The sequence below is a fragment of the Physeter macrocephalus genome, chromosome 12, assembly GCF_002837175.3.
Source record: "Physeter macrocephalus isolate SW-GA chromosome 12, ASM283717v5, whole genome shotgun sequence".
Taxonomy (NCBI): domain Eukaryota; kingdom Metazoa; phylum Chordata; class Mammalia; order Artiodactyla; family Physeteridae; genus Physeter; species Physeter macrocephalus.
In genome coordinates this window covers 19,939,648-19,963,602 of record NC_041225.1, presented here as the reverse complement: position 1 = coordinate 19,963,602, position 23,955 = coordinate 19,939,648, and the positions used below count along the sequence as shown (strand labels likewise).

Below are 23,955 nucleotides of genomic sequence, written 5' to 3'. Positions count from 1 at the left end.
TGCAAATCGAGGAAATGCAAATGAGGGCAAGTCTGAAGAACAGAGCACACCTGAAAATAGCCCTCCCAGCAGCTCCTGGGGAGGAGAGCATGCCAGGCTCTGTGCTCTGCAATACATCATTTCATTTATTCTCCAACCCTGTGATACTACTGTATCACTTTTAGATGAGGAAAATTAGGTAGGCAGAAAGTAAGTAAATTCCTAAGGCTATAGAGCCTCTAAGAGGTCAAACCAAGGTTAGAAGCCAGTAGGGCTGTGGGAAAACCTGTAAATCAGGGCATTACATCCAGACACCAAGCTTACGAGACATATTGAGAGCTACAAACCTGTTCACATTACTGATCGGGTCATCCCCCTTGGGCAACAGACACCCCCGTGGAAATAACTCAAAAGAAAGATGGGTGGGGAGATCATCTGATCACCACTCATATTCCCATGTAGTGTGGCAGCAAAGAGGTGGTTGTCATTTGTGCCATCCACCAGATATGTCCTGTCCCCCATCCAGAGCAGACAGTGGGGTTACAGGTCCCGGCACTGAGACTTGGGGGTTGCGTAGCCCAGCAGCATCACCTTGCCCACCCTGATGGACAGAACAGCTATGTGGGTTCTAGGTCACAAAATTATAAACAGCACAGGAGCAGGGCCGTTTTATGCCCTGTGACTGTAAATGCCAAAGGGCATTATGGCAGCTGCTGGTGATTCTCGCTCTATTAGACCCCAATCCCGAAGCTGGAAGTGAGTTTTAGAGGTCAGCCAGGGGAACTCTCCCACGAGCTACGAAAGATTAACCCACATCGGGTTTCCCCGGCCTCTCAATCTCAGATCTCGTTTTTCTACAAGAATAGAAAACAAAGTAAGGTATTAAGCACAATTTTTTTTTTAACATCTTTATTGGAGTATAACTGTTTTACAATAGTGTGTTAGTTTCTCCTTTACAACAAAGTGAATCAGTTATACATATACATATGTTCCCATATCTCTTCCCTCTTGCGTCTCCCTCCCTCCCACCCTCCCTATCCCACCCCTCTCATGGTCACAAAGCACAGAGGTGATCTCCCTGAAGCACAAATTTTTTAATCAAGTATAAAAACAAACTTTAAGGCAAATATGACTCAGCTCACATCCCCCTAATTTTTGCATATTATCACTTCAGTAGTAAATAAGTCTTGCATTTGGGGAAAGAAAGGCCATTTCCATGTGCATATTGACACCTACAATGGTGCTCCCCATACTCTATGCTGCATATGCTGTGATTTCACAGAACCCTCCCAACAAACCTCTTTACAAAGGAGAAAACTGAGGCCCATAAATACCAAATAACAAGACCAAGGTCCTACCAGGTAGCAAATGAGGACTAAGATTCACATCCATATCATTCTGACTCCAAATTCCATTCTATTTCTACCACGCTATTAAGTTTTCCTCGTAGAAGAAAAACGTTAGAATTTTTGACACTAAAAAGGAAAGAAAAATTATGCATTTATAGCTATTGTAAAATCAGATATCCAAGGACTTCCCTGGTGGTGCAGTGGTTAAAAGTCCACCTGCCAATGCAGGGGACACAGGTTCAAGCCCTTGTCCGGCAAGATCCCACATGCTGCGGAGCAACTAAGGCCATGCACCGCAACTACTGAGCCTGCACTCTAGAGCCCACGAGCCGCAACTACTGAGCCCACATGCCACACCTACTGAAGCCCGAGCGCCTAGAGCCCGTGCTCTGCGACAAGAGAAGCCACCACAATGAGAAGCCCGCGCACCACGACGAAGAGTAGCCCCTGCTCGCCGCAACTAGGGAAAGCCCGTGCACAGCAACGGAGACCCAACACAGCCAAAAGTAAAAATAAATATAGATTAATTTTTTAATAATAAAAAATAAAAAGTGAAAAATACAGATTAAATCAAATTTAATAAAATATATTTTTTAAAAAATCAGATATCCACATTTCTCTGATATGAAAATATGAGATTGTCTGCCTGCTTCCACTGACAGGACTGAAAACACACACACACACACACACACACACACACACACACACACACACACACACGCACCATCTAGGACTGGGGTTGATATTGTCTGAAATTCTCCCATTCACCAGTAATTTCTTTGTGCTGAGAATGTCACTTTCTTTGGTTGTCTTTCCAAATGTAAATACTCGTGGGCACAGTTTCTCCTTAAGTCAAATGAGTTTATGAAATCTGGGGAGACTCTGAAGCTGGCTGGTGAGGATGATTAGAGCCTTGGGGTGGGAGAGAGGCAGCAGCTGAAGAAACAAGGCCAAGAAGAGTATTTCCCAGTCACGCCAATGGTCTGCCCTAATCTTTTCAGAAGAACTAACTCAGGAAATGTTTAAGGCTGCCAACACTAGGCCTACAACTTTCTCCTTCAAGAAGCAGCAAGGTATGCCTAGACCATTCAATGGGGAAAGGACAGTCTTTTCAATAAAAGATCTTAGGAAAACTGGTTAGCCACATGCAAAAGAATGAAGTTGGTCCATGAACCTACCCATATACAAAATTTAACTCAAAATGGATCAAAGACCAAAAACATAAGAGCCAAAACTATAAAAACATTTAGAAGAAAACGCAGAGGGAAAGCTTCATGGCATTAGACATGGTTTCTTGGCTATGACATGAAAAGCACAGGCAACCAAAGAAAAATTAGATAAACTGAACTTCATCAAAATTTAAAACTTTTGTCCATCAAAGGACATTATCAGCAGAGTGAAAAGGCAACCCATGGAATGGAAGAAAATATTTGCACGTCATATACCTGGTAAGGCATTGATATCCAGAATACATAAGGAATTCCTACAACTCAAAAACAAATAAACAAGCAACTTGATTTTAAAGTGGGCAAACGACTTGAATAGACATTTCTCCAAAGAAGATACACAGATGGCCAATAAAGCACATGGAAAGATGCTCAAGATCACTAATCATTAGGGAAATGCAAATCCAAATCACAGTGATACTACCAAATGTAAAATAGATAGCTAGTGGGAAGCAGCCGCATAGCACAGGGAGATCAGCTCGGTGCTTTGTGACCACCTAGAGGGAGGGGATATGGGGATATATGTATACATATAGCTGATTCACTTTGTTAAGACAGCAGAAACTAACACAACATTGTAAAGCAATTATACTCCAATAAAGATGTTAAAAAAGAATCACGGTGATATAGCACTTCACCCCCATCAGAGTGGCTATTTAAAAACAGAAAATGATAAGTGTTGGTAAGGATGTTGAGAAATTGGAACCGTTGTACATTGCTGGAGGGAATGTAAAATGGTCTGGCCACTGTGGAAAACAATATAAGTTCCTCAAAATTAAATATAGAATTACCATACCATCCACCAATTCCATTTCTGGGTATGTACTCAAAAGAGTTGAAATCGGGGACTCAAATTTTTGTACAGCCATGTACAAACAGCATTATTCACAACAACCAAAAGGCAGAAGCAGCCTAAGTGTCCCTTGATGGCTCAATGGATAAACAAAATACGGTATGTACGTACAGTCGAGCCTTGAACAACACAGGTTTGAACTGTGTGGGTCCACTTGTACACAAATTTTTTTCAGTAGTAAATACTACAGGATCACACAATCCATGTTGGTTGGATCCACGGAGGCAAAACTAAGGATACTGAGGAACCGTGGATACTGAAGGCTGACTATAAGCTATACGCAGACTGTTGACTTTAGGGGTTGGTGCCCCTCTCCCCCGTGTTGTTCAAGGGTCAACTGTACATATAATGGAATATTATTCAGCCTTAAAAAGGAAGGAAATTTTGACACCTGCTACAACATGGATGAACCTTGAAGACATTGTGCTGAGTGAAATAAGCCAGTCACGAAAGGACAAATACTGTGGTACTTGGAATATGAGGTACTTGGAATAGTCAAATTCATCGAGACAGAATAAAGGTAGAATGGGGGTTGCCAGGAGCTGGTGGGGAGGGGAAATTGAAGAGTTGTTCAGTGGGGACAGAGTTTCAGCTTGGGAAGATGAAAAGAGTTGCTGGAGCTGGATGGTGGTGATGGTCGCACAAACCATGTGAATGTTACTTAACACAACTGAATGGTCCATTTAAAAAGGGTTAAAATGGTAAATTTTATGTTACGCTTATGTTAGCACAATTAAAGGGGGAAAAAGCAACAGGCCAGTGAGGAAGGGGACTACACCCCATGTCAGGAGCTGTGGGTTCCAGCCTCACCTCCACACCCACCACCTGGGAGAACTTTATACGTGAGCTTGGTTCCCCCAGGTGTGCAATAAGCAGTTGGATTAACTTCTTCCTAAAGTCACCTGGGTCTCCAGTTCTACTCAGTGTTCTACATCTATTTCTTGGGTCCTTGTGGATTCAGCAGTGAACAAAACAAACCAAGTCCCTGTCCTCTGGAGTTTACGTTCTAACAGGGTAGACAAACCTTAAGTACCTAAAACACATACATGTATGACAGATGAGGAAAAATAAGCACAGGGTAAGGGGAGAGTGACAGGAGTCCTGCGTTAGATAAAGTGGCCAGGGACGTCCTCTCCATAGAGGTGACACTTGAGCAGAGACTTCAGTGAAGGGAGAGAGGGTGCCATGAGGACATCTGTGGACAGGCTCTCAGGTAGGAGGTATTTCAGTGACAGTGAAGCGGACGTAAGGTGGGTTCCCACCTGTGCGCTGGGTTTTGAAACCCAGGTTGTCATGGAAACGCCATGCAAGCATCCATTCCACGAGGGCCCCCCTTCCCACCCTCATGCCAGAGGGGCTGACCTGACAGTGCAGATGTAGGTGCCAGAGTCCCCCCGCGAGGCTGGCACAATCCAGAGGCCGCCGTCCTGGATCCACACTCGCGTCTCTTCCTCCCCTGGGACCATCGTGGTGGAGTCGTTTCTACGCCATGTCACATTGACGTGGGTGCTAGCAGAGTCCAAGTATGGCACCTGGGGGCACCTCATGGCCACAGGCTCCCCTTCTACCTTGAACCTGGTTTTGGGATGCCTGCCATGAAATTGGCAGATTCCCGCAGCCACTGAAGGACAAAGAACCCACAGTCAGGCTTTGGGTCCATCCGAGGAAGCCACATGCCCCGGACAACGTGGGGGCCCCACGAACCCCTCCTCTCACAAAGATCTCAGAACTCCCAAATAACAAGGTTAGGGCTACTATCAAGTCCCATCAACATTTTGTGGGAAAAGTTAAGTCAGGTTCACATGATGACAAAAAAAAAGTTTGGCCTTATTTTTGACTTGTTGATGCCTTATCATTCAAAGCCGATCTTGATTGAGTTCAGCTTAGTTGCAGCAGGTTGTACGGTTAAAATCCAAAAGCACCTTTTGTCAAGGGCAAAAGCAGGGTCTCTTTGGTTTGCTCCTTTGGCAGGAATGACCGATGCCCAGAGCAAGCTCGTGCACCAGAGGAGACAGGCAAGAGGAAGACTCCATCACCTACCAACACCTTGCTTTTTGAGGACAACAGAACCTCCCTAGAGAAGCAACTCCTCTCCCCAGAGAAGCTGCAGGCACGTCCCCTCCAGCTGAGAGTCACTTCTTACCCATGTGTTCCTCAGGCTGGATGGTGAAGACAGAGACACACATCATCAACATGGACCAGGTGAACATCACTCCCGGGAACTTCTGGAGGACACAGGAAGTGGAGACCGCAGGTCCAGCACCCCACAGCCTAGAGGAGGACACGGAGCAGGGGTCACCAAGAACCACTGACGCCCAAAGAGAGAACCCCTTGAGGATGGTGCCTGGGATGGCTTCTGGAGGTTTCCCCTGGTGACCAAAACCCTTTTGCCTGGATTTTTTGACAAGAAAACTCAAATTTTTTAATTTATTCCTCTACCGCAACTTTCACTGCAATAGGAGTTCTGTCTCTTAAGTGTTTCTCTCTCCTGAAGCGTGCCTTAGCACTCCCTACCCCTTGGCCTGATAGGCTCTTCCCTCACCTAAGGCCACTGCTAGGGTCTGGGCTCAGGCATCACTCTTGGTGAGGTCTTCCCTGACCTTCCCGTCAAGTTGCACCGCCTTCTGCCCCAGCGCTCCATATTTCCTTTCCTGCTCTATTGCTCTCTATGGCGTTTATCATTAACCAGATCTCTTCTGTCCAGCGTGTAAGCTCCATGCACTCAGGACCCTACTTTATTTTGTTCACAGCTGTTTCCCTAACTCCTATTTGTTGAATGAAGGAATGAGTGAATGAATCACCAGAAGTCGAAAGTTCCTTGTATTTTACTGGTCAGAGAACTCTTCCTATAGTCTTTATGGATTAACTCTTATTTTACATACAATTCTGACATACGCTGAGGATTCAGCATACCCTCTGATCTAGAGCATCCCCGAGGAAAAAGCAAAATGAGGGCCAAAAAGTGAATAATGTATACAAGCTCACGAAGCATTCCTCCCTACCAACCTCCCCAAGACTGGAGTATCAGATGCCTCTACCTCTCCCCGTGGTCCCTCCCACGCTTTATCCAGTTGCCTGTTGTATCGCTAGCTGCTGCCACAACAATACTGCTAACAAGCCAGCCCCAAACTGAATGCCATACGACACCAGTCGTTTGTTCTTGCTCACAGGTCTGTGTGTCAGATGGAGCTTGGCTGACCTAGATTAGGCTGGGTTAGTCTCGGCTCCAAGCTTCAGGCGGGACCCAAGCCAGCTCCATGGGTATCTCACCCTCCTTGGACCAGTGACTTCCTGGGAGATGATCTTCTCATGTGATGGCAAAACTCAAACAACGTGGGCAAAAGCACTCGAGGCCTCGCTTGCTCAGAACTAGCTCACTCTTTCTGGCCCACACTCCGTTGGCCAAAGCAAGACATGTGGCCAAACTGCCATCTGTGGGACCAGGAAATAGCCCCACCTGTAGTGGGAGGAGCTGCAAAGTTACACCAGGAGGGGAATGAAGTAGGAGCAAAATCAGGCCATCCACCACACCTGTGACTTGTCTGGCTCCCACGGGTGGGGACGGCCTTGAGGACAGAGGCTGGGTCTTATTCACAGCCTTCGTGGACTACACGGTGCCCAGTTCCAGAAGTTACCCGGGAATGTGTACGATTGAAAGTCTACCAGGGAGTTGGGAGTGATGAGTGAATCCAGAAAAAACATCCTTACCGGTACCTCCTCCCCATATCCTTGAAGGAGTCTGACTTTTTCCCTGTTCCTGGCACAGATGCAGTTCTGAATGTCTCCTAGTGAAACCAGATGGCTCTTAACTGGCCAGGGCAGGGTTGGCAGACAGAGGAAGTAACCCTTGCACTCTAGAAACCCCCCTCCCCATCAGTGGGGAACCATGAGAAGGCAGGGGCTCAGAGCTGCATCCTGAGCTCCCCCACTGGTGATGAGGCGCAGAGGGTGAGGTGGAGGACCTGAGACTTTCCCCTTAGTTGGGTGTCCGCCCCGGGCTGTCTCCCCTAAGCTCTTTCTGCTTCTACAGGGTCCTATCCTTCAGGTGTTCCTGAAACGCAGACGTTTCCTGTAACTTTAGCCCCACCCAAGGTTCACCAGGCCACTTGCTTAGCATAAAGGTCACACCAACATTGACCACGTTGCTTTGCCCTCTTTGGGCAGGGACTAGCTTATCCCTGGTCCCAGCCAGACTCACGAGTTCTCCAGTAAGGACATGAAAGAAACAGGAGTTAAACACACCACGTGCAATCAATACCACGCATCCAAGTAAATGAATGAAGTCAAAGACGTTGACCCAGGGACCAGTGGAACGGTTACCGCTGCTGTGCTAAATACTGAGCGTTTATTCCTTCATTTTGCCTCCATGATGTGAATATGTCTCCAGATCTATGGATGATGCAGTAGAATAAAGAGGTGAAGTAGCTTGGCTAATATCTCACAGCTAGTACGCGGGGGTTGACGTTTAAACCCAGGATTGGTGCTCCAAAGCCCTTACTCTTCAAAAATATAGTTTCTGTGACAGATGGTGCTAATTTCCTCCTCCAAAGTCGGCTTCCCCAGTAACAGAACTCCCGACTCTTACCTGGGCACCACCCCCATCCACACAAAGACTACATTTCCCATCCTCCCTTGCAACTAGGAGTGGCCACGTGACAAGATTTGGGCCAATGAAATGTCAGTGGAAATGTATGACCCTCCCAAGATGTCAACTTAAAAGTCTCAAAAAAACTTTAAAAGTCTCCACTTCAAAGTCGGCCTTGCTGCCGGCTCAGTGTGGATATGGTGGGTGGATTGAGCCACGTGCAGACCACCTGCTGAAGTGGTGGGGTGACCAGAGGAGCCTGGTCCTCAGTGGCTTTGTGGAGCTACCCTCCACCCCCCACCGACTGCCTTCTTTTATATATTCAGGCTTCCTGTCATCCTCACCCCGAATCCCTAATCGCAAGGACCCCAGGGAAGGAGCCCGGCCAGGTTCTGTCACATGTGGTGTTCCCACTACTCCTCTTTCTGACACTCAACTCTCTCAAATAAGCCGTTTCTGCCCACTGACCCTGAGAAGTCATCTCAACTCTCCTCGGGTGAAAGCAGCCCCCAAGGCTCAGGCTTGGCCTCTGATTGTGTGAAGGTTTGAAACCGCGTTTAAAATCACTCTGACACCGGAGAGTCACGCTGTGTCCACTCTGGGGCGGCTGCTCGCTGAACTGTCCCAAAGCCAGGGGACTAGGAGGGGCTCCGAGGAATCTCATCCCATCCCTTTCTTTTCAGGTGATGAACGAACGGGAGATGGACTTTAATTAACCCTCTCCTCAAAATCACACACCTGGTTGGGGTAAGGACCCTGATGGTTCCACAAGGACCCTGTTCCAGTGGAACAAAATCCTACACTGTTGTTCTCCCCCAGGACCAGCCCCTCCCCATCCACCCCCGGGCCCCGCCTGGGCCCCAGCCCCGCCTGGACCCCCAGCCCCACCTGGGCTTCCCAAACCCCAGCCTGGACCCACAAACCCCACCTGGACCCCCAGCCCCGCCTGGACCCCCAGCCCCCAATTTCAAAACTACAGTAATCACGCTGGGTAGTACTGGCATAAAGGATAGTCACAGATCAACGGAATAGAATTGTGAGTCCAGAAATAAACCCATACATTTTATGAGGAACTGATTTTTTTTTTGAATTTTATTTCATTTTTTATACAGCAGGTTCTTATTAGTCATCCATTTTATACACATCAATGTATACAAGTCAATCCCAATCTCCCAATTCATCACACCACCACCCCCACCCCGCCTGGACCCCCCGCCAAGGCAGTTTTCTCTGTTCTTCTCTGTGGACTTTGGCACAGTAGCTGCTTTACTTCGGCCTCTCCAGGAAGTGGCTTCAGAGGATTAAACCACAAGCACATAGCAGTGATCGTTTTCAATAACTGAAACCGCAGCAGCGGACTGTACCCAGAGCTGCCATAGTGAGGGAGACGGTCGGTCTTTGCAGGCCCAGAGGGAAAAGTTCGTTTTGCAGAAGTTTGCAAGCAAAATGCTATTTTCCTGCCCTATTTTCTTTAAATGTGTCTTTAAACGACAGGCGATTTGACATTTCTGCTTGAATCTGAAGTGACCTTCTTACTGGAAGAAAGAAGTTTTAAAGGCAGCTCGTTCCAAGTATTTGAGTTACAATTCTGGCTTTATTTTTTCCTTTGTCAAATAACCCTGTTTCCCAGTACTCAGTGTAAGGGCACAGAAGAACAGGAGGCAAACCAGGGCCAGGCATAAGAAAATGACCAAAAGAATGTGTGAAGAGTTGAAGAAAAGAAAAATAATGCAGTAAGGTGGAAACTGCTGATGGCCCAGCCTGAGCCAGTGGCAGGGGGGAGGGGGGAGGGGGAGGGCGAGGGGGAGGGGGAGGGCAGGGGGGAGGGGAGGGGGAGGGCGCCTGAGCAGCATCCCCCTCGGCCCTCGCTAAGGCCCAGGTGACAGTACCTGCCTGTGACCCTGGGTCTGCCTCCTGCTCAAGGGTGGCACATGGAGCCTAGGGGTGTATAGGTGTTTACTTCACCTTTTAGTTGAATTGTGAACAATTCCAACAGACTAAAAGGTTGCAGGAATAGTGTAATAACACGAGTATGTGTCTTACCTCTGTTCACCAATTTTTAACATTTTGCTTTATTCTCATTTTCTCTGTTTCTTTCTTTCTGTCTGTCTGTTTCTCTCTCTCTCTGGGCCCCCGACCCCCTCGTTATCCCCCATCCCTGTGCTTCCTAGAAACTTAGTTCCAAATGCTTTTTATTTTGCTTCAGCTTTGAATTTAAAAAAATTTCCAAGCTTAAGTTTGATGTAAATATTAATTTCCCCATAGGTTCAAGAAGTGGGGCTTGGGCCTCCCAACCCCGTGCCTGGATCCCAGCCCCACCTGGGCCACACACACACACACACACACACACACACACACACACACACACACACACACACATTTTCCCCTGAACACCTGAACGTTTATTGAGAGTAAATAAGTAAGTAAACGATAGCTCCAGAGATAAATCTTCAGGCATTTACAAGGAGTAAAAATTTGATTCTCTAGTATATTTGAGTCTCTATCTTCATTCACCCAGAAGATGAAACTTTTCTTTATTTCTATCTTCACCTTGTTCCCAGAAGGTTTCAGGCAACTGTCCATCTCTGAGTCAGGCAGTACAGTCATCCAAAACACAAAGACAAGGTGACAGATCTTGACTATTAAGGAAGACAAATAACTCTCCAGGCTTATACCTACTGCTGAGTCACATTCAGTTTGCAAAATAGATTCCTAAAAATCTGAACATGTTGTTTCAGGCATCTGGTATAAAACCTTCTGAAACCTATGGGGAAATAAATATTTACCTCAAAATTAAGCTTGGATATTTTTTTAAATTCAAAGCTGAAGCAAAATAAAAAGTCTTTGGAGCTAAGTCTCTGGGAAGCACAGGATGTTAGGCATTTGAGGGGTAGGGAAGAGCCTCTAGCTTCAGATACAGGGAAATACATGACCAGGTTTGAGGCAGATTTTCTTGAAAAATGTCCTGGCTCAAAGCAAAAGCAGAACCCTTGAGAGAAGTCCACAAACTCTTTTTGTTCTATAGAAAAGAGAGAAGCTAGCGCTTTCCCCCCAGAATGAAGGGAATTAGGAGCAGCACGGTGGGACTGTTTCTGGTCTGCGTGGCTGTGTCATAACGACAGCACCTGCATGTCCTTGACCCTGATGGGGCTGGGGGTTGGGGGAGGGGGTGGGGACAGAGTCGCTTACTGGAACCCATGGCACAGGAAGACCCATCTTTAGCAGAACCAGGCACTGGGCCACTTGGGCTGAATGTCTGACCAGGGAGAACGTGGTAGGGTCCAGACTTGGCTCCACCAAGGGCTACGCACTCTCTTTCTATTTTACTTTCTGCCAACAAGTATCTTTCTCTTTAAAATCACCTTTTCCAAATCTACAAACAATAAATGCTGGAGAGGGTGTGGAGAAAAGGGAACCCTCTTGCACTGTTGGTGGGAATGTAAACTGATACAGCCACTATGGAGAACAGTATGGAGATTCCTTAAAAAACTAAAAATAGAACTACCACACGACCCAGCAATCCCACTCCTGGGCATATACCCTGAGAAAACCATAATTCAAAAGGAGTCATGTACCACAACGTTCATTGCAGCTCTATTTACAATAGCCAGGACACGGAAGCAACCTAAGTGTCCACTGACAGATGAATGGATAAAGAAGATGTGGCACATATATACAATGGAATATTACTCAGCCATAAAAACAAACGAAACTGAGTTATTTGTAGTGAGGTGGATGGACCTAGAGTCTGTCATACAGAGTGAAGTAAGTCAGAAAGAGAAAAACAAATGCCGTGTGCTAACACATAAATATGGAATCTAAAAAAAAAAAAATGGGGCAGGACAGGAATAAAGACGCAGACGTAGAGAACGGACTTGAGGACACGGGGAGGGGGAAGGGTAAGCTGGGACGAGGTGAGAGAGTGGCATGGACATATATACACTACCAGATGTAACATAGATAGCTAGTGGGAAGCAGCCGCATGGCACAGGGAGATCAGCTATGTGGTTTGTGACCACCTAGAGGGGTGGGATAGGGAGGGAGGGAGGGAGACGCAAGAGGGAAGAGATATGGGAACATATGTATATGTATAGCTGACTCACTTTGTTATAAAGCAGAAACTAGCACACTACTGTAAAGCAATTATACTCCAACAAAGATGTTAAAAAAAATCACCCTTTCCCAATAAACTTATCTACAAAACAGAAATAGATTCACAGATGTAGAAAACAAACTTATGGTTACCAGGGGGCAAGGAGACGGGAGGGATAAATTGGGAGATTGGGACTGACATATACACACTACTATATATAAAATAGATAACTAATAAGGACCTACTGTATAGCACAGGAAACTCTGCTCAATACTCTGTAATGACCTCTCAGGGGACAAAATCTAAAAAACTCTGCTCAATACTCTGTAATGACCTCTCAGGGAACAAAATCTAAAAAAGAGTGGATATATGTAAACGTATAACTGATTCACATTGCTGTACACCTGAAACTAACACAACATTGTAAATCAACTATACGTCAATAATATTTTTTAAAATTTTTTTAAATAAAAAATAAAATCACCATTTCGCTGTCAAACCTTTTGATCTTGACCACTTCTGCCCCAGGAACCATTAACCAAGAGATTCAGCCCATCAGCCCAGCTCATCCTCCCTCTTCATCAGATCCTCCATTCACACCCTGCATTCCCAGTGAGCCCAAGGTATTCAGAGCCCCCCGCGGGCTGGACCATCAAGCAAACACCCTTCCTTCACCTTCCTCCTGCCTCAGCCCCTCCCGCAGGCCAAGCCCCAACAAGACCGCTCCTCTAGCTCAGAATGGTCGCCATCCTCCCCCAACAGGACAGACGGGGAAGCTCCATGCATGAGACCCTCGGCAGCCACGGTAGGAATTCACCAAGCTTCAAATTCTCCCAGCCTGATGTTTGTGTAGAAGGGATTCATTGCTCTGAACAACTCCAGAGGGCAAAGCCCGTGGGTCTGGTAGAGCGTGTCTACCCCATTATAAACATGAAGCCACGGAAACCAACTCAGACACATTAAGTAGGTTACCCAAGGCCACAGAGCTCATGGAATTATCAAGTAGGATGTAAGCCTGAGTTTACAGCAGTCCACATTCTTGGTCCTGGTCCTCAGCTCTGTAGCAGCGTCAGCACCTGGACCCAGAGGGGACCCCAGGAGCCACGAAGTTTAGCAGCCCACCCAAACCGTCTTCCCAAACCAGCGTCCTCCACAGATGGCCACACCTGCCCCTTGTAAGATGGACACTCTCAGTCTTGGAAACCACCCATGATCAGAAACTTCTGTCATTTTAGGATGCAGCTTCTCCTCCCCCTCAGTGCCACTCATTGGCCAGATTCCCCCCTGGGGGCAGCTCAGAAGCCCTTCCGTATCTTCCAAGAGTCCCGAGGGTTAGGGAGTCTACACAGGAGAGCATTGTGGGAACAACATGGCCCTTAGAGTCTGGCAGAGCGAGTGTCAATCCTCCCCTCCTTCTGGGCTAGTTGGATGGTTCAGTGCCTCCGCGAGGCTCAGTCCGCTAGTCTGTAAAGTGGCTGCAGCTTGGCGTGCATCACAGGAGGGCATATGGCACGTAAAGAGGTCAGCACAGCGCTGGCACAGAGAAAGCGCTCGGCAAGAGGTTCACTCTCATCAGCACCTTCCAGAAGTAGACCCAGAATCTTGGGGAGGTAAGGAATTTGCTCAAGGGCACACATCTGGCAGACCTGAGTGAGAAGTCAGAGCTTCCACAGTCTGCATTCTGCCTCACTACAGCTAAAGGTCCATCACACAGCCAGAGAATGTTCTGGTGTCCTAGTCAATAGCACAGCTAACAGCTCACCGGGTGCTCTTCTGGAGACGCGTGCAACTTCACCTAAAGGAATCAATGAGCCTGTGTGCATACATCCGTATTACAGAAGTGTGTTTAAATTGCAAACACACAATCATAAACACACACACATTCAAGGCCTATTATGGAATGCTAATGCTTTCATTTAGACATCTTAGCACAAGAGTTTTTAAGCACACAGAACAGGAGACTGAAGCTGGATTCCTGTCCTCACTTGACCATTAGCTATTGCTATGTGATCGTAGCCACTGAGCCACTTACCCAACCTGGGTCACAGTTTCCTCATCTCCAAAATAAAGGTTTGGGCTGCCAAAAGCTCCCGGGTCCCTCCCAGGTGTAAAATCCTAGGGTCAAGGTCAGTCTGAACTTGAGTTTAGGCTTCATTCCTGGGCACACCTTTAATTTCTAAAGCACCAAGTCAGGGGCCCAGTCAGATAACCACTGAATTGGATCAACTCACTAGCTTAAGGTCCCATAGCTATAGCAACTGGCAAAACCAGGACTCAAGACTCCTGAGTTGTCCTGGGTACTGCAGTTTCAGCTCTGTGGGGCTACTCACTGGGTAACGTTAACTAGTATCTGGACGCCCTGTGCTGGCATGGGACAGGAGACGGGTTACGAGTAGATGCACGCCCTTTGAAATGAACATTGCTTTCAACCCTTGTAATCTGAGAGTAATAAATGTCGCAGATATCTGAATTATCAGTTATCCGGAAAACATGACGGTCTAAAATATAACACAGATAAAAGAAACCAGGACAAAAAAACTTGAACGGCTGAAAGACAGTCAATAGGATCCTGGCACCAAGTCACGCCTATTTGACTCACAGAAGAAATGTGAAGCTCTCTTTCAGAACCTGTCTCTTTATTCGTACGAATGTGGCTATGGCTTCTCAGAGGGGCAGACCGTATGTTGTAAAGATGGCCACAACAGTATCTCCCTATTCTCTTCTGTTATGTGACCAGGCTACCCTGCCATCAAAAGTGGAGTCCAGGGATCTCCCTGGCGGTGCAGTAGTTAAGAGTCCGCCTTCCAATACAGGGGACAGGGGTTCAATCCCTGGTTGGGGAACTGGATCCCGCATACCGTGGGGCAACTAAGCCCGCGCGCTCTGGCGCCCACGTGCCACAGCTAGAGAGCCCGCGCACTGCAACTACTGAGCCCGCGTGCCACAACTAGAGAGGAGCCCGTGCGCTGCAAGGAAGAGCCTGTGCACCGCAGTGAAAGATCCCACGTGCCACAACTAAGACCTGACACAGCCAAAGTAAATAAATAAATATTCTTCAAAAAGGTGGAGTCCAACATGTCAAGGGGTCCCTTGAAGGTGGGCCAACTGTGACTTCAGTCTAACCAACAGAATGGTGCTGAGTGAACACTGAAGCTAAGTCAGAAAAGGCCATGCAGCTTCCACCTGGCTTCCTTGGGGTGCTGGCTCTGGGGGACGCCAGTCACCGTGTAAATCGTCCAACTGCCCTGAGACCCGCTTGGAGGGAGGCTACATGCAGGGGGTCAGGCCGACCGTCCCAGCCCAGCCCCAGCCGTGTGAGTGAAGCATCTTAGGCTCCTCAGACGAGTCCGCTCACCAGCTGAGTACCACTGATTGATCTCAAGTGAAACACACGGAGCAAAAGAACCGCCTAGCTAAGCCCCTCTCAAATTCATGACCCACGGAGTATGTGAGTTACAATAAAATGTTTGTCGCAAGCCACTCAATTCCGGGGCAGTTGGTTATGCAGTGACAGGTGACCAGAATGTTCTATCAGAAGCAGAGAAGAGGTAGCAAATCAGAAAGAGGGAGAGAGCTGATGTGGGAAAACACACCCACAAAGACGTGGCAGCCAATTACCCAATAACAGAGGAGAGAAGAAAAACTACTGAGACAGATGCAAGAACCAAAGAGCACAGCAATCAGAGGCCTTTAAGAGCAGACACAAACGGTCCCCTCCACCTCCCTCTGTCCTACTGAGGGTATCCAGGTGTTCCAGCACAAAACAGTTGATGTCCATAATGATTTCCCTGAATCATGAAGAACAGTTTAAATTTTGCACAGGACCTTCTTTCTCGAGGATGTGACCGTGCATAACGTATGTGATGAGGATAACATGCTAATTACCTTCCAGTGTATTTCCCTGCTCGTTACCTCTGAGTCTTCAGCCACTATGGCCCCAAGAAAGGGGAAGAGCAAAGGCCTCCTTGGAAAGGAGAGAAGGAAGTGGATATGACATAGGGGATGTCTAAGCAGGGAAAGCGGGTTCTGCCTCCACTTCCGGGCTCAAAACCTGAGTGCAAAGAGACAGAGGGTAGAAGAGAGGGGGAAGCTGAAAGCTGAGGGGCTTTTCCTCTGCTTTCACATTGGGTCCCTAGAGGAATCCCACCAGGGTAAAGTAAGGAGCCATTACCAAGATGGGGGCTCCGGGGAAGGACGGAGATGATGGCATGGCCTATTAAGGTAGAGGGATGCTAGGGTTAGCTCCCTGCTGGCCTCAGTTCTTTGCTGATGCGGAGGAGATTCAGACCTCCCCTGTGCTTCCAGTGGAGAATGGGGGGCTAAACTGAGATCTGAGCTGATATGGGGCTGCCATGATAGACAGGTGACCTGGAGGCTGCAGGACATTCAGTCCCTAAGGAGCAGTGTGGCCACCTGTGGAAACATGTCTGTACCCGTTGGTAAATAACCACCCACTTAAGCCCTGAACTCTCCACCCTCTACCTTTCCAGGGGCTGGTCCAGCAGCATAGGGCAGCACCTGTTCTGACTGGTTGGTACTCCTGCCCTGCGGGTTGGTAAATATTTGGGCTACCACCTGCGCAGGTGGCCAGTCTAAGCCAGGGGAGAAGTGAGGCCATGGCCAAGGTATGCAGAGGACCGTGGAGCCAGCAAGGGGCACAGTGGGGCCACATCAGCCATTGCACCGGCTCTGCCTCCCCTGAAAGACCAGACCCCGGCTTTCCCAGCCATGAACCTCAGCAGCAGATGTAGCAGGACACTGCGTGACCAGCCAGGTCCGGGAACATCTCCATGGAAACCAGTGAAGACCACCCCCCCCAGGCCAGCAAGTGTGGACCAGCTGCCCTCCCCACCATGCCCTGGGGACATGGCTTCCCCAGTTCTCAGACTCCTTGCTAGAAGTAGGCGGCAAAGTCAGAAACTCTAAGAGACTGAGCATCTACCCAAAAGAGACCAAATAAATCCAAAAGAGACAGAGTTGCACCAGCCTAGACCGGAACAACATGGACTGGCAGCATCAATTCCCCTTTCCTCCTAGAAAGAGGCCTCAGGAGCCAAACGAGATTCTTATTAGAAAAGTTATTAAAGGCACATTTTGGGGACATGACTTGCAGTGACTACAGATTTGCACCACAATGCAAATATTTTAGAAATATTTCCTCCCAAAATTAAGTTGTCAGAACAGATGAGATTTTCTTTTTATGCTTTGAAAGATCATCTTTCACTCCCTGGAAAATATGTCCACCTAGAATGGCTTGTCCTCTGAGGGTCACAGAAGGCACAATTTTCCCCAGCCCTGGGCCCAGAATGACCCCAAGAGCAGATAAAAAACAAGCCAAGAAAGCCAACCACGATAGGAAACGCAAACGATTTTGAGCCACAGGGTGTGGGGAAATTCCTGGGCACAAGAAACCCCAGTCATTAGCCTGAAGACATCCCAGACTGACTGGGCTTTCCACAGACGCAGAAAAGTCCCATTAAGAAACCTTTGCTCTTCTCTGGAGCTGGGGTGGGGGGGTGCATTTCCCTCTCACACGTGCTCCCTCTGGCTTCTCCCAGGATGATGCCGGGGCAGCCACCTTCATCCCTGGTTCAAGGAGAGCATCCTGAAGCTGGCCGACCTGAAATTCTGCTTCCTCCCCAGCAACATGGTATGATAGACTCAGGTTCCCAACATCTGGACCTGTGATACTTGGGGGGGGCACAAAGGATTTCACTTCTCTGCACCCCTGAATTAGGCACGGCCACATGACTGGTTATCGTGGGAAGGACACGGGAAGGACATAGGTCACCTCCAGGTGTTTCATTTCCGGTACCCCACCCTCCAGCCCTCTCTTGTGCCGCCCTTGTTCAAGGATGGTGCCTCTGTTGATGGATGGTGGCCACCCTGATAGGAGACTGAGGTTTACTTCCATCCATGAAGCCACTCCCTTGTTCCTGAACGTCTGTTTTTCCTTCTGTTTAATAGGAGAAACACAGATATTCCACACCAGCACTCGTGTCAAAACAATCTGAGGCAGACAGGTAGTCTACAAGATTCTCTTTTGCAAATGGCCTCGGGTGGCTGTGAGGGGCCATCACGGTCTGACCTGACACAGCGGCCCCGAGACGGCGACGTGCCGTGAGCAAGGTGATGGATTAAGCTACTGAGATGTAGGTTATCGTTGCAGTGTAACCCGGAGGGTGTGCACAGCAATCAAAGAGAAGAATAAGGCCACTGTGTTCGTCTTCTATGGCCCTGGAGCAAAGGAGCACAGACTCAGTGACTTGAAACCAAGCCCCGTTATTAGCTCACATCACTGTGGGCCCAAGGTCGGCCTCTGCTCGGATGGACTCTGCTCTGGGTCCCACGGGTGGACATCAAAGCTTGGGGTCCTGTCCCACGTCCCTGGGGCTACGGTAGAATTCAGCTCTTCAGGATTATACAAGGGAGGTGCCCACTTTCTTGCTGGCTGTCAGCCAAGGCCACTCTCAGCACCTAGCGGCCACCACTGTTTCCTGCCCCGGGGCCCCCTCTGTAAAACGGGACAGTTTGTTTCCTCAGGGCCAATGGACCACCTACTTCACGTCTCTCTGACCTCTTGACTCTAACCCCTGGACCCTCTTTTAAAGAGCCCAGCTGGTTGTGCCAGGATGGTCTTCCTTTTGATTCACTTCACATCAACTGACCGGGGACCTAAAATACATCCGCAAAATTCCCTCGCCTTTGCTGTACGAGGTAACCTAATCATGGGAAAGCCAGCCCATCCTGTTTACATGACCCACCCTCATTCAAGGGGAGGGGGCTGCACGAGGCATGCTCAGTGGGGGGCACCTTAGAATTCTGCCAACCACAGACAGTTAAGAAAACATGCTGATGAATCCTAGCTCCAGAAAATTTAGGACACATCCAAAGCCATACATTGACTTCCTTGCTCCCAAATAAGAAAACCTCGTCTCGAATATTCTAAAGCCTTCCTACCCAAAGTGTGGTCCCTGGACCAGCGTCGTGGACATCGCCTGTGAGAAATGCAAAATCTCAGGCCCCACCCCAGAACTAGGGAATCAGAATCACCATCTGCCTTTTAACAAGACTCCCAGGTGATTTGAGAAGCGTTGATCCTAAGGACTGGCTCATTCTTTTTTTTTTTTTTTTTTTTTTTTTTTTGCGGTACGCGGGCCTCCCTCTGTTGTGGCCTCTCCCGTTGCGGAGCACAGGCTCCGGACGCGCAGGCCCAGCGGCCACGGCTCACGGGCCCAGCCGCTCCGCGGCACGTGGGATCCTCCCGGACCGGGGCGCGAACCCGCGTCCCCTGCATCGGCAGGCGGACGCGCAACCGCTGCGCCACCAGGGAAGCCCCTGGACTGGCTCATTCTTAAATAAAGTAGGCAGGTGCCCACACGGATTTAAGAGCAGGGACAATATTAAACCCCTGTGCCTGGATCAGCCCAGCCCTCTCAGCGTGGTCTCAGGAATTCTGAAGTCAGAACCTCACAATCTGATGAGGATGGGGAGGATGTGAGGATGGTGATAATAACTAACACTTGTTGAACACCCGCCATGTGCCAGGCACTGGGCAAAGTCTTGACATGTATGATTGCTTTTAACGTTCCCAATACTTTACAAACTAGACATTATTATTTTCGTTTTAGAGATAAAGACACTGAGGCTCACAGAAGTCAAATAACTCCTCCAAGGAAACACAAATAGAAGTGATGGGGCCAGGACTTGGCCCTCATCCCTTTAACTTAGGGGTGATGTGATCAGATTGTCACAAATAGTCAAAGCTAATCTGGGAGTCACAAACTGGGGGTCAGAGGCCTGTTCAACCTGTGGATATGCATTTTTTTCAGCTTGAGTGGTGGTGTTCTCGTTCATTGAATGTCTTTTCCGAGGGACAAGCCCACTCCAGTGGGTCATAGGCCCTGTCACTCACGGCCTCACGGATTTGACTCACTGCCTGGCCCCTGAATACACCCAGGTTAGCAATCCCCAATTAAGTCCAAGCATTCTTAAATTTCCTCTTGACATGGCATGAAAAATTTGAGTGGAATGAATACGTCCCAGAAATTCTTTAAAACAGCAAAGAACCCCTGCTCTCTAATCCATCCATTTCGTCAGATGGGTGAAACTAACGTCCAGAAACAAACTTAGATGTCCAAGTCACATAGCAAGATGATATCCTGGTTTTAAACGGGCCTCCTCTGGCCCACAATCAAGGGCCACAATAATTTACCTCGCGTGTTTAGGGAATTACTTATGCTCAAAATGAAACAGAGGCTCTTAACTAACGTATGCTCCAGAAACGTTTAGACGGCGTTTCATACAGATTCTCACGCTACCGAGAAGTCAAATGCCCATTTCTCTAATGAGAATATCATCAGATACGTGACAGGTTTAGAACACAGGCTGTGAAGGGAGAAAGAAGAAGTCCGTAAATAGTTTACGTAAGTCCAACGGTGAGGAGTATAAGGGGTAGAAGAGAGCAGCGGATCCCAGCGTCAGCTGCACGTCAGAATCGCCTGGGAAGCTTTAAAAACTACTGCTGCCTGGGCCCCACGCCCCCCAAGTTCCTGACATAGTCGGTCCCAGGTACGGAGATTTTTGTAAAGCTCTCCAGGTGACGTTAACGTTCAACCAGGTTAAGAACGCTGGACCAGGGATTCTAAGATGCCGGAAGACCGACATTATCCCCGGCACGATTTCTCCCGTGACCCCACTGGGTTTGGCTAATCAGCTGATCACAGAAGCTACCATGTGCCTTTCATCTTTTTGCTGCCCTCTTCCTCCCCTCTTTAAGCAGCAGTCCTTCGTGGGCAGAGAACAAAACTGGTAGGAAACGGAGGCCTAGCTTCAGACTCTGGGGCGCTCGCTCGTTCCTGCTGATTTGCTTCTGGACATGAAACCTCCTCTCGTCTGCGAAGGAAGCGTTTCTCGCCGACCGGTACCCTCAGCATCACCCGGGAACTCATTCCAAGTGCAAATCCTCTGCCCCTCCTGCCCTACGTTACACCTACTGGATCCAAAGTTCCGAGTGGGCTCAGCAATCCGTTTTAATAGCTCCCTCAGGTGATGCTGGAGCAGGCTGAAGTTTGAGAACCACTCGCTGAAGACACTGTCACGATCAAGTGGCCCCATATAGGGAGCAGGTGATGGTGACATCAAAAGACCACCCGAAACTGTATACCTGCCCTACTTCATCTGTGTTGTCACTAGACTCTGCTGTCCTAGGGTCTGTGCGTGCTGATCACTCAGGTGTCGACTGTCGAACAACTGGGCTTTGAGGGTGCGGTAGGAGTGGGGATATTGAGGGGAAGGGCTGTGGCAGGTGTGGAAAGGTGGGGCGGCGCCCCGGGCCGGCTGGGAACAGATGGTGCGGGGACCATGCTCGCAGCCCCCCGACCCCGACCAAGCTCCCTTTCTTGCCTGTTAGGATAACCAGACAGGCTGGAAAGTGGGACATACAATTCAAATACGGGCAAGACTGTGATGAGGTTCGAGGGGAAGTGCCCCTTCTACCGTGCATGTAGGAGGAGCCCCCCTTTTTCGAGCTGGCGAAGAGGGAGGGACCCCCGCTCTCTTGGGGAGGGGGGGGCTCAGGGAAGGGGGAGGGGTGGGCTGCCGGGAGGGCTGCCCCAGCACCCCACCGCTGACGTCGAGCTGCCGGAGGGCCTCAGAAGGTCAAGTCACTCAGCTGCCTCAGTTTACAGGAGAGGAAATTCAGAAGGATGACAAGCCCCGACCGGCATCACCCGGCATTAGGGCAGAGCGGGGCCAGGGGCTCCCGAGGGAGCTGGGCGCCAGGAAGAGGCAAGGCCTCCCAAGGGGAGTGGGATTGCAGAGGGAGGACGTCTAACACAGAGAGAAGCTTTTTCCTTTCTCGGTCGTACCGCGCGGCACGTGGGATCTTGGTTCCCTGACCAGGGATCGAACCCGCGCCCCCTGCGTTGGAAGCGCGGTCTTAACCACTGGCCCATTTAGGTAGCGCCGCGCCTTGAGCCCAGCCCTGCGCTAAAGCTCCACGTGACTCAGATCCATGCACCCTTCCCTCCGCCTGTGACCCCGACCGTCAGCCTCACGACTTACAGATGGGGAGACCCGGGCGCCGGGAGGGTGGAAATAAACTGCGTGGGTTACTTAATTCTAATCGAGGGCAAAAAGGATTTTTTTAAAGAATCGCACCCAGTTTTATTATGACTTCACAGGGATGGAGCAAGGGATAAAGATAAGCTTAACAATTCCTGGCTGTTGATTACTGGTGAGCTGCTGGTCACTGGGTGGACCGTCTCTATTCAGTGATACTTATTCACTGGAGAACAGGATTTTTGAAAGACAGTTACTATAGGAACAGGTGCGTGACATCACACAGCCAGTAACGGGCACAGCTGGACTTGAACCCGGACGCTTTCGCCCCTGGGACTCACACTTGGTCGCTCTCTGCCTGCTACTCCTCCAAGACGGCCGTGAGGGCTGGTGATGGGCCAACACGGAGAGCTCAGGCATTAGAAAAGTCACTCACACTTTAGAAAGCATCCCATGACCCCTCCGGAGAGGAAAGCCTCTAAACTCAGTGTAAGTCTCCGAGGCCACAGCCTCCCCTGAGCCGGACACAAACCCGCTCAGCAACTCCTCTCCTCTTACTGATTCCACGGCACTTCTGCCGGCCCCTTCCAATCCCAGAAGGTCCTTAGAAATCCTCCATTCCAGCCCCTTTTTTGACAGATAGAGAAACGGAAGCCCCAAAAGGTCAAGGTCACTTTCACACAGGTGAAGAAGGTCACAGAGATGAGGAAAGTCACATGCAGCGGGCACCGGGGCTCTGGCGACATCAGGAAAGCCTCCTGAGGTGCCCTCCAGAAGCGATGGAGCCCGGGTGTCCTGGCCCCCAGGGCAGCCGCCCTCCCTTCCCTTCTCCCCTCTTACCTGTAGCTCTGCATCGTTTGCCTGGTGCTTGCCTCCTGGGATGGCTGCCAGGCCTTTCACCTTCAGTGGCAGCTCAGCGGTCTGGCAGGAATTTATAGCCTCATTTTCCAGGGATTTCCCAACCGGGCTTGTGTCACTCCTCGGACTGGGTGGCTGTGAACACACCTTTTCCCTCCTCACTGGGAGCGCCGTCCTGGCTGTCGCGCTGGGTGCGTGATCACTCAGATGGGGAAGTGGCCAAAGCAGCTCTGTGTAAGTTTCCCTATTTTTTGTGACTCGCTAAAAGTTACGTACTTCCAGCTGCGAGGTGGTTTTAAAGTGATGTGTATTTTGCCCAACCACGGCCCCGCTAAAGAGAAAAGGAGGACTCTGGGGCTTTAACCAGGGAGGTATGCGCTGCTTCCCCCATGTAGCCCTTCTAGGGTTAGGAGATCCGAATTGCCAGTCTTACGTGATGTTTAGTTGTTAGCAAAGGCAGGGGGTGAGTCTCTAAGTATTTACTATAGTGTGTGGGATTTGGCTAACTGAATAGGTTAGAGATGGAAATTCATGTCTGTACAAAACCAGTGTCTCCTAACCACCCGGCAGCCCCAAAGGTGATACTGAACGTGCCTCTCCCCTCAGGGAGCTCCCCGTGGAGCTAGAGAGGACGGAGCCCCAGGGGGTGAGCCTGGACCCCTGCTGTTGGATGGAAAGGAAGGACTTTTCCAAACGTCCTTAAAAATCCCTGTTACTAACCTTGATGACATCTCCTGTCTGATTTTTTCAGATACTGAGGCTCTTACAGGTGAAAAGGCAGATACAGAAACTCTTTGAGAGAAATCTTAGGAATTTCACACCCAGAACACAGGGCTCACAGTCAAAAGGGCCCACCGGCATTAGTTTTATCCTTTTTCGAACAAGGAAGGCAGCTCTCAGGGGTCACCACTCAGATGGATAAATAATATGTGAGAAAAACAATGTTGGAG

The 23,955-nt window shown here is 49.1% G+C and overlaps 1 protein-coding gene across 1 annotated transcript in view; it reads right to left on the bottom strand.

Moving 5' to 3' along the window:
* The window catches only part of IL1R2 (interleukin 1 receptor type 2), a 36,392-nt gene extending 13,339 nt beyond the window's left edge, over positions 1 to 23,053 (bottom strand). Inside the window, exons 1-3 of the mRNA XM_028497175.1 lie at positions 22,988 to 23,053; positions 5,551 to 5,678; positions 4,770 to 5,028 (exon numbers count right to left, since the gene is read on the bottom strand). Of these exons, the coding sequence (XP_028352976.1) occupies positions 4,770 to 5,028; positions 5,551 to 5,678; positions 22,988 to 23,001 (401 nt within the window). The 5' untranslated portion in view covers positions 23,002 to 23,053. The remainder of the gene's footprint in view (positions 1 to 4,769; positions 5,029 to 5,550; positions 5,679 to 22,987) is intronic.
* Positions 23,054 to 23,955: the final 902 nt, after the last annotated feature.